Source organism: Benincasa hispida, chromosome 10, assembly GCF_009727055.1.
Source record: "Benincasa hispida cultivar B227 chromosome 10, ASM972705v1, whole genome shotgun sequence".
In the NCBI taxonomy this organism is placed as follows: Eukaryota; Viridiplantae; Streptophyta; class Magnoliopsida; order Cucurbitales; family Cucurbitaceae; genus Benincasa; species Benincasa hispida.
In genome coordinates, this window is record NC_052358.1 from 8,862,931 (window position 1) to 8,874,851 (window position 11,921).

An 11,921-nucleotide genomic window follows, 5' to 3' on the forward strand; every position below is an offset into this window, starting at 1 on the left:
TTTTTTTATCTTTTACCATTTTTTATTTTATATATGCAATTATTTTATCCTTGTACTACATATTCTATTATTTTTAGCTTGAATCATAAAACACTTGATTCAATATCAAACATAAGAAAATGAATAAAAAAAATTCCCATACGATATTATTCAGTAGGAAAATACTTAGTTGCATTTCAGGTATCACCTATTTTTATGCATCTCATCAATTTGTCTAATAATAATTTGTCACATGAGCAAATTCTTCTTACGTTTTTCTAGAAATATTTTAATTTATTTTTTTTATATACGTGATGCATAGAGATGAGTGTTGCTATATTGAGTATACTACCTCTTAATCAATGATATTTCTAAGCTTTTTACATGTTCTTAAAATTCCTATTTGTATATATAATTATAATCATAAACGACCGCGATATTTTAATTGAATTGAAGTAAGAAATGCAATTACAATTTAAAAATCAAAGAGTTCAATTTGTTTTAAAAAATCTTAATTATAAACATTCTACTATAGTAACTGTATTTAGGAGTTTACATGGATTGAGTTAGATTAAGAGTATTCTTTTAGACCAATTAAAAAATTCGAGTTGATTGGATTGATAACCCAAAAATCCCGAACAAAATCTCCAACATAACCCAATCCATCCCTTAAAGTTTAAGTTGGATTGAGGTTTAGGTTAGGTTGAATTGGGTTGTCGAGTTATAACTTATTTTTTCATGTTAATTTAAAATATGTAAAATTATCTACAATACATGGTTAAAATATGTAAAAATGATCCACGCACCCGCAAATGTACGCACACGCGCATGCACACACAATTAATATATATGTAATTCGGGTTGGATTAGGTCAAAAAATTTAATCCAACCTAATCAAAGAATAAAACTAATCCAATCCAATCCTTATAGTTAGGATTGATAATCGGTATAGTTCGAATTATTGGATTTTTTTGAACATCCCTAACTACATGTAAATCTAAACTGCAAAAATATTAAGAGTATTATATATTTAGGATATTCGCCGAGTATCTAAAGAGGGAGAAAATAAAAATGAAGAAAGCAATAATAGAAGGAAATGGATAGATGAGAGATGGAGGGCCCATTTATCTATCCGTTTAGCCCACCAATCACGTGGATTAGAATTCTAGAAAACCTTTTGATGTAAACTCAAAGATACTTCAATTTCTTAGTCCAAATTTGCGGATTGGAGAATTATATATATATATATTTAAATTGTTATTCTAAATTTTCAATTCCAACAGTATATGTCAATCACTATTGTAAAGAAAAATCAAATGTCTATTTCCCTAAAACAAAAGATGGTGGGGTATAACACATTATTAGGGACTCTTTGCACACAGTTTAGGACAAGACAAATATTGCTCTACAAAATATGGTTGTTTTCAAATAAAGGAAAATGAATCAAATTATTTACAAATATAGTAAAATATTACTCTTTATTAGTGGTAGCATTTTGCTATACTTGAAAAATTTTCAATAAAAATACTTTTCACAAATTTGATACACATTGATATTATCTAATATTTTAATTTCATTCAACAAAATTCCAAATTACTTTAAGCTGGCATCTTGCTGATTTGACGTTGCAGCCCCAAAGACTTTTATGTGTATTTATTTTTAATAATTAATTTAATTTATCAGACTAAGTAAAAATTGAGTGGAATACATTACCCATATTATTCTCTATACGTGCGTAACAACGTTGCGTCCCTTGTAAATCTCCATCTTAATAATCAATCATTAATTTTTTGACTTTTTGGTGGCTTCCTTGAAGCCCTATTATTATTATTATTAATTAATTAATTAATTAATGATTCAATATATATAACAGAAAAATCTCCTAAAAATCTGATAATTCAGACGGACAAGTTTTCAAAATTTCAACCATCAATGACAGCGAATAAAATTGTAAATTGTAATATGTTGGGTAATTAGCCGGCATATATATAATTAATCATCTACGTCTTTAATTTTAACCTTTTCTTTTAATTGAATGAAATATGTATAATTGCTAAAAGGTGTTGAAAAGTGATGACATTTCATTTGGTGTCTTGTGCTTGGAATTCCACGGCGTAAATCAATTGTATTACCATAATAACATTTACAATAATATTGATTCAACTTTTGATAAAGATGTGCATATTATTATTATTAGATTATATAGTTAACTTCGCCAATAATTAATCAAAGCTTTATTTGACGAATTATGAAGAGCCGCTAATCAGTTTTTGATTATGCTGAATAAGAGAAGTCAAAGAAACCCAAAGTATATTTAATAATGGGGGAAAAGAAAATATGATAGCTTTGACGATCCTCCAAAATTGAATCATTCCTAGCTCCCCATGTTCTGTGCAGTTCATGCTCTCGTAATTCCCAATAATTAAATAAAATGAAAGCTGATAGGGAAGAAAATTCAAAGACGAAAATCCATGCAAATCTGAAATTTTCTATTGAGTTGTGTTTAGAAAAGTAGAAGGGGTGGCTTATTTTCAACGTTTAATTTGTCTTGTGCTACTAATAAGCTCAGACTCACCATCTTCTTTGTGTCTATAAAAGGATGTGGCTCTGTTTATACTTTCCCTCACACAACTCCATTGGAGAACTAAATCAATTGATTAAGCTAATTATTGATTGAAGATACTGTAATGGCTTCTTTTAAAGCTATTACTCCTTTGATATTGTGTGTTTCTTTCATTGTTGTCTCTGTGACTGCTCAACTTAGTTCCACGTTTTACGATACTACATGTTCTAATGTATCGAGCATTGTGCATGGTGTTGTCGAACAAGCTCTTCAAAGTGACGATAGAGCCGGTGCCAAACTCATCCGTCTCCATTTTCACGATTGTTTTGTCGACGTAAGTTGTTTCACTCTCAATTTCTTGAAAGCTTAAGGTGATGGGTTATGATAATACATTTCATTATCTAAAATTATTATTGTATTTGTAGGGTTGTGATGGATCGGTGTTGTTAGAGGACCAGAGTGGCGTAACGAGTGAGCTGGGTGCACCTGGAAATGGAGGCATCACAGGTTTCAATATTGTTAACGACATTAAAACTGCAGTTGAGAATGTTTGTCCAGGCGTTGTCTCCTGTGCTGACATTCTAGCCCTTTCTTCTCGAGACGCTGTTACCTTGGTACCCTAGCTACTCCAATTTATATCAAAATTTTAAGTTGAGTTATCAATTGATTAAATGAGAACAAAACTAATTAAGCATGTTGAATAATTTTGCAGGCAGGAGGGCAAGGTTGGACGGTTCAATTGGGAAGAAGAGACAGTAGAACAGCAAATTTGCAAGGAGCCAGAGATAGGCTCCCAAGTCCTTTTGAGAATCTCTCCCAACTTCAAAAAAAGTTTAGAGATGTTGGTCTTGACAACAATACCGATCTCGTTGCTCTATCAGGTAATCATATTCGTACTATGTATGGAATGAAAATAAAATATTTGTGATGCAGTAAATTATGAATTGGACGACAATCAAGATATAACTAAATATTTTTCATACATGTATCACCTTTCTATTTCAACTATTAACCCTCGTTGAGTTCATTTAATTAAAAGACACGTGTTTGATGCATCTTAAGATGCATGTATTTAAGTTTGCCACGTGTCAAATCATGAATAAATAATTTAGTGAAAGGTACAAAAATAGGTGTAAGATGTACTTATGTATTTTTCCAATTTTACGTACGATTGATTATATGTTGTCGTACACTTTGCAGGTGCACACACATTCGGACGTTCGAGATGCAGATTCTTTGACGGACGGCTAAACACTTCAAATCCGGACCCGACCCTTGACTCAACATACGCAGATCAACTACGACAAAATTGTCAGGCAGGGCGAGACACATTCGTGAATTTGGACCCAACGACACCAAACACATTCGACAGGAACTACTTTACCAATCTTCAGAACAACCAAGGGCTTTTGGGAAGTGACCAAGTTTTGTTCTCCACCAGCGGAGCTTCAACTATTAGTACTGTTAACAATTTCGCCAGCAGTGAGAGTGCATTCGCCTCCGCCTTCGCTCAGTCAATGATTAATATGGGAAATATTGACCCTTTAACCGGGACCAATGGAGAAATTAGAATCAATTGTAGAAGGCTCAATTAAACATATCGAGTCACGTCACCATAATTATATAATGTATTGAGGATCTCATACAGCAAATTGTATTATATGTGTGTGTGTGTTGGCTATATTATATGGTCAAAGAAGTAAGAATAGTAAATAAAAAGCGCGTGCGGGAGCCTAGCTTTTGCACAAGCTTCCATGAGGAGTCTGTTGTTTAGTTTTTGGAGAAGATAAATGTGATTTTATTGTGTTTCTATCTCTGTTTTTCATAAGGTCTAATTATTATCCCAAATCTCACCAAATTACTTTTGTATTTTTAACTTCTTCTTCCCTTCACTCAATTCCCCTTTTTCACTCCATTCAAAACCACAACTTCTTATCTTATATAACTCACGTCTCAACTATCTTTAAAAAAAAAAAAAAAAACAAAACAACAACTCACATCTTAATATTTGTAATAGATAATAAAACAAAGGAAAGATTCTAAAAAATTAGCCCTTAGACGTATTAAAAAAAATCTCAATGACATGAAAAAATCGATCAATTCAACCCAACCCGTGCGGTTTGGATTGGGTTATCAATTCTTTGAGTTCAAATAAATGAACATTTTTATGGGTTTAGTTGGTTTGTGAGTTCATCCAATATAACTGAACCAACACGTATGAACCCGAACTTATTATTAACTTAAAAAAATATTTTTTTTGTTACTTATAATAAATTATTTATACATATATTAATTTTAATTTCATTTAATTTCATTACTCTTTAAATAATTTATTTTCCAACAACTCTTAAAAATAGTTTCAACACTTTGAAAAGAACATTTACCTTATATAAATTGAAATTGAGTTGTTAATCTTAATTCAATGCATGAAAAAAAAAATCAAAATCAGATTTTTACGTATTTACATTTTACTTCTTTTTAGAACAATATTTTAAATAAATAACCCGAGTAACTGAACCATCCCAACCTAAGTATTTCATGGTTGGGTTGGGTTCACTTTTTAACGAGAGTTATTTAGGTTGAAGAAATTTATAACTAAACAATTTGGTTAGGTCTAAAATGACCTTCAACCCAACCCACGAACACCTCTAATAGCCCTAGCTCTCCGTTGTCTTCCTTTTTTTTTTCTTTTCTTTTTTATATTTTTCTTTCTTTTCTCTGATCCCCAACCACCTCATCTCTTCGAACATTTTCCTCTTACTCTCGTCTTCCAATTTTCCACTAGAAACATTAAAAAAAGAATTATGAAATTGAGTTTTAAACCCAAGACTGAAGTGTCTAATTCATTAGTGGCTTAACACCAGTAAGTCAATTATCAAGTTTGATTATTATAACAAAACATTAAATATATATAAATAGCAAATGAAAACAAATTTGAAGGAAACTCCTTTTTTTAATCCTCAAATTTGTACCATTTTTAGAACCTTTCTTAAAAGTTTGAAATAAGAAATAAGAGTAGTTATTAAACAAGTTCATTTTTGAAAAAAAATGAGAAATGGGAACGTTATCAAACAGACTGGTAATTTTTTTTTCTTTTTATAGGACTTTAAGTGTATGAAGTCTATCAGTAATAAACTTGAAAAAATGGCATAGATGACCCAAAATTAAGGATAAAAATTGAAATATTTGTGTATTTGTGTATCTTGATGTTTGTGTATTAAATTATTAGTGATATTAGTGATTGAATCTAGATAGATATCAGTCATATTCATGTAGTAGTGATATCGAACTTAGGTAGATATCAGAGATAAAAGTTATAAAAGTCTATTATTGATAATCATGATAAAAGTTTCACAATAATAGCCATTCATAGCTTTAACTGAATCTTTCAAAATTGATAGTCACTAATGAAAGTTCATTAGTGATAGCTACTAATATTTTCTATCATTGATAGCTTAATCTGTGATGATTTTCTTTCACAGTGAATAATCACTTATATATAGAAGTCTATCATTGATAGTTAATTTAGTGAATTTAATTAATAAATAAAGTTGAATCTTGAACTAAAGTGTAAGTGGGATGCCTAGAAATTATCACTATAGTATATTATCAGTGATATAAGTCATCAATGACAGTATGTTATTTAATGGTAAAAGGGAATGACAGAAGTGATCTCTGATGGCATGTTGTCATGATATAAACTATCACCGGTAATCACAATATAAGTGATATCAACGATATCGATGATAGAACTTAGGTGATATCTATATATCGGTGATATCAACGATATAAAAAATCGATTCCATTTGATGAAAGTCTATCATTAATAAACACTGCTAAAAGTTATCGGTGATAGTCACTGATAGAAACTATTAGTGATAGCCACTAATAGAAGCTATCGGTGATATCTATGTATCAGTAATATGACTTAGGTATATATAAATTAAATAAATGATATTAACGATATTAGTGATATGACTTAGGTAGACATCAATGTGAGTCACTTATAAACCTCAGTTACTTATAGCTTTAAATGTTTATCACTTTGAAAGTTGATAATTTCCTTTTAAAGTCGATAACTATTTATAAAAGTTTATCATTGATAGTCATTAATAGCCTTAAGTGTTAATATTTCAAGTTTGATTCCAATTGGTGAAAGTGTATTAGTGATAATCAATGATAACTGATAGCAAATTGAAAGCTAATATTTCAAGTGTTAATATTTCAAGGTTGTATTAACATTTCTCAAATTGAATGCTATCACTAATAGTTGCTATCGATGGCTATCATCGATAGTTGTTATCAGTGGTAACCTTCAATATAGAAAACTAGAAGAAGAAGCGTGAAATGGTGGGTTGTGTGCAGACTTTTTAGTCATTTACCAATATGGCTATTATTGATAGCTGTTATCAGTGATATTTGATGCTAATTTTTTAGCATACCCCTAATATGTTTATCCTTGTACTACATCTTTTATTATCTCGGGTCTGATTGTTATTTATACAACCAACCTTTAATTAAAAGACATAACTCGTTGGATAATGGTTGCCTCAAACTCATTCTTGGTATGATGATTTTTATGAATGAGTGTGTCTTTTTGTAGTTGAGGCAAAGTTGACCTTAGAGGTTGTGTAATTGTGTGATGACATATTCTTCTAAAATAATAATAAAAATAAACGTCTTATAACTAATTATATATATTAAATTGAATGGACAAAAAGTTTAAATATTTACTAGACATGTACCTAATTAGAATAGTCTCAAAAAGAAAAAAAAATTAGGGACCTCTTAGACCATTTTTTTAAAGTTGGTAGATCTATTTAACAAAACCATAAAAGTTCAATGTAATAGAACTTAAAAGGTAAACACTAGTTAATAAATATACAAATATAGTTCTGTGTGTTTATTTAGCCTCTTTACTATAAAACGTGTTAATAAACACTACAAGAAAAATAGTTTTTAATGACGAGTAACATGTGTTGGTAAAAATGAAAAAATGCCACAAAAAGTATTAACAACGTATAGAGGCACATCGCTGTGAATGTTGTGGTAATTGTGTAGTTAAAAATTTTAGTGACGCATTTTAGTATGTGCCGCTTAAACACAATTTTTACTGACGCTAATGCGTTACTAAAATCGTACTTTTAGCAACAAATGATTTGTTGCTATTTGTTTTGTATAGTGACATGACAAGTTTGTTTCTAAAAATTAAGTTTTAGCGACATATAAGACTATTACTAAATGTAAATTTTCGATCATCTCATTACAAGCATCTTTTGTGACATTGACAAATGTTAGCAAATTATATTTTGTGTCATTGTAAAATTATAACTCTTTTAAATAAAAAAACAATGATTTACTAACGTTATATAAAATGTTACTAAAAGTATTTTATCGAATAACAAAATAATGTTGAATTTAATATGTGAACCTGTTAATAATCTTTTAGACATTTTAAAGATTTGGATATTTGAGCTATTAATTAATTCTATTAGCTTACCCATTTTTATATTATTAGAAAAAGACAAAATTTTGTGTACTAATTAAATAGACATAGTGTAGTTATTAGGAACAAAAAAATTAATGCAAAACATGAGACTAGACCAAAAACATGGAAGTTTTCGTATTCACATGATTATAAAACTCAACTGTTTATTTTTTCTTTGTAGTAATCGTTGTGTTACAGTCATACAAAATTTTAAATTAGACATACACGTTGAATGAGAAAAAAAAGGTAATAAAAAAGAATGAGGATAAAGTGGTGTTATTTAGAAGAAGAAGAAGAAGAATAAAATCATGTTAAAATAAGTGACGAGACAGAGCATATATATGATTGTAAAGAAGAAGCAAATATGAAGAAATCATAATAAATTTGAGGAACTGACCATATTATATGAATATATATATATATATATATGTCAATGGGATAATTGAAAACTAAGTAGCATTCCCACATCATGTCCTACTTAATTAATTAGAAAATTGAATAAAGCCAAGATGAGGAAGTCATATTCTGAATATAGATAGGTAGCTCCAGAATTAAATGATGAATAAGTCAAGGTTTTAATTACATACACCCAACTGTAATAAGATATCCTAAGCAAATATGATGAATAATATGGAATTATATATGAGGGTACCAAAGTTTGAGAATGACTATGTCTTTGTCATTTTGAGCAGAGATGAGATAAACCACACCATCTTATAGCCGTACACATTTCCCCCTTTCCCCATCCTCATCTCATTGTCTTATCTAATGTTTCAAATGATGAACCATGAAAATCTAGATATCTAATTTAAGTCATAATAAAAAAATTATTCGATTATTTATTTTTTAACTTTATTTTCGATTTATTCTATTTAGGGTTGAAGATGATTGCTATATATGAACTCTTTTAACTCTTTCTTGTATACATATTTATGTTTTTTTTTTTTTTTACTATATTGCTCCTCAAGATAATAAAACAGTTTTCTCCCTACCCCTGAGATGTATGTAACTAATGTTATGGGTGTCCAGCCCACTTGTTGTACAAGTAAAACTTAGATTTTCTTTTTTGTGATATGAGGATGACCTAAGGGAAAGAGAGTGAAAAAAAAAGCAGAAAATCGGAGAGAAAGATTGGAGTTTGTTTTTTTTAGCGATAACTTTCACAAAGTTGTCGATTTTCAAAGTTTGAACTGTTAGATCGTGCTTAAATTTGGTAACCTATTTGGGATACATAGGTTCTTGTTTTTAACGGTTGGATCTTTGTTTGAAGCTCTGGTTTGTCCGTAATCGCTGCCGAATAGAGTCTGTAAAATCGGGTGATTTTTCATTCTTTTTATCTCTAAGTGTTCATCTTTTATGTATGAAAGGATTGGTGGGTAGTGAACTTTTGTATGACTAATTTGAGTTCTTTTTCCCTCAATTTTATCATAATAAGAGAAGTTGACAAGGGTGGACTCCTCACAAGTCTTGTGGTTTTACTTTTCACATCAAAGGGGTTTTCCACGTATAATTCATGTGTGTTCTTTGTTTTTAGTCTTTCAGAATTTTGTGGTTTATTGTTATCCATTGTTAGTTGATTGTTTGATGATTATTTGGTGATTTATTTGTGGTATTTTGGAGAACAATTATTTGGTTGATTGTTTTGGAGGAGATCCTAGTGGGTTGTTATTATATTGTTTGGGTCCTATTCGTTGGTATCAGAGCGGATTTTAATTTAATTGTTGTTATGGAGTCTACTAGTAATGGTGGAGGTAGTTCAATGATAATATTGACATCAACTAATTATTCCATCTGGAGACAGATGATGAGGGGTTTGTTATATTGCAAAGATTTGTTTGATTCAATTGAAACAACCACAAAAGCAGATGACACAATTTATAAACTTACAAAACCAGAGAAAATGGAAGAAAAAGATTGGGAAAAGTTAAAGAGAAAAACTTTGGCGACTATTAGGCATTGGGTTGATATTAGCATTTTCAATCATGTGTCCAAGCAGTCTGACCCATATGAATTATGGAAGAGATTGGAAGGTCTTTATGAAAGGAAGACCGCACATAACAAAACTTCTTTGATCAAGCAACTTGTTAATTTGAAATTGAAGGGCAGGAAGTCTGTTTCTGAGCATTTAGTGACTTTCAGGATATAATTAATAAGCTGACTACTATGAAGATTTATTTTGATGATGAATTGCAGGCTTTTTTCTTGTTGAGTATTTTACCGGACAGTTGAAAAACCTTGGTTGTGATTATTAGTTTCTCTGCTCCAGAAGATGTTTTGTCTTTAGATGTTATGAAACAAAACATGTTCAATAAAGAGATAAGAAGAAAGGAGATGGGAGTTAATAATTCACATGCTTTTGTTGTTGAGAATCGTGGAAGAAACAAGAGTAAAGGGCCTAAAGATCGTGGTAACTAAAAAAGGAGGTCTAAATCTAGAGATAAAGAGACTAGGACATGTCATTACTGTAATAAGCCTGACCATATAAAAAAGTTTTGCTGTCGTTGGAAAAAAGAACAAAGTAAGAAGGAAGACTCATAGAAAGAGGAAAATGATGAAAATAATGCAGCAATTATTTCTCAGAGTGATAATGTTGTCACCTTGATTTGTGCAACTAGTGAGTGTCATCATGTAGAGAGTTCAAATATAGAGTGAGTGGTAGATTCAGGTACTTTATACCATTGTGTTCCCAAAAGAGAGTATTTCATGAACTATCAATCTTGTGACTTTGTTAGTGTAAGACGAGAAATGAGAGCTTAGTTAGCATAATTGGGTTAGGTGATATTCTTGTGAAGACAAGTGTTGTGTGCATGCTTACATTAAAGAATGTGCACCATATTCCTGATTTACGCCTTAACTTGTTGACTAGGGGTGGAAACGGTTCAGTTTGGTGGTTAAACTGAACCGAATCGAATTTTTTAAACCGAACTGAACTGAATCGCATATATGTGGTTCAAATTCGGTTTTGGTATTTTTAAAAAATTCATGTTATATTCTTTTTTAATTAAAAAACGGTTCGGTTCGGTTTCAAATTTGGTTTTCGAAAGTGAAACCGAACCAAATCGAATTAATTCGATTTCAAAATGTCTTAAAACCGGATCGAACCGCATTTTTTGGTTTCACTGAGTTTTTGGTTCGGTTTGGTTCGATTTTTGCGGTTTGAATGACCACCCTTATTGTTGACTGCCAATATCCTTGATCAAGAAGGATTTCAACATACCTTTTATGATGAAAAATGGAAATTGTATAGGGGTTCAATAATAGTTGCTCGAGGTGAGTTGTGTTGCTCTTGGTATAAAACAAACTTGAGCATATGTTCTTCTGAGTTGAATGCAGTTGAAGAAAAAAATTCTCCAAATTTGTGGTATCGAAGGCTAGGGCATATGAGTAATAAGGGGATTAAATTATTGGCAAGTAAATCTCTTATCCCTGTTGATAAAACAGTTTCTCTTGATACTTGTGATCATTGTTTGGCAGGTAAGCAATATAGAATTTCCTTTCCTGAGAAGTCTACCAGAAGACAAAAAATATTGGAGTTAATACATTATGATATTGGTGAGCCTATTGAGGTGGAGTCACCTGGTGGCAATAAATATTTTGTCACCTTTTTTTATGATGCTACTCGAAGAACTTGGGTGTATATGTTGAAGACAAAAAACCAAGTATTCAAAACTTTTATGAAGTTTCATGTCATGGTAGAAAGGGGAATCGAAAGAAAATTGAAGTGTCTTCGATCTGAAAATGGTGGTGAGTATATTTTGGACAAGTTTGAGTATTATTATTCACAACATGATATTAGACATGAGAAGACAGAGTTTGACACACCACAATACAATGGAATTTCTTAGAGGATAAACATAACCATTATGGAGAAAGAGAGGTGTTTGTTTAGAA

At 30.6% G+C, this 11,921-nt stretch overlaps 1 protein-coding gene across 1 annotated transcript; it reads left to right on the top strand.

Annotated features, from left to right (window-relative positions):
- The first annotated feature begins 2,586 nt into the window (after positions 1 to 2,586).
- On the top strand, positions 2,587 to 4,400 carry LOC120087579 (peroxidase 2-like). Its single transcript, XM_039044395.1, has 4 exons — positions 2,587 to 2,876; positions 2,968 to 3,156; positions 3,255 to 3,423; positions 3,743 to 4,400. Exons 1-4 carry the CDS (start codon positions 2,667 to 2,669, stop codon positions 4,135 to 4,137), a joined length of 963 nt encoding a protein of 320 aa, XP_038900323.1. The 5' UTR covers positions 2,587 to 2,666; the 3' UTR covers positions 4,138 to 4,400.
- The last annotated feature ends 7,521 nt before the right edge of the window (positions 4,401 to 11,921 follow it).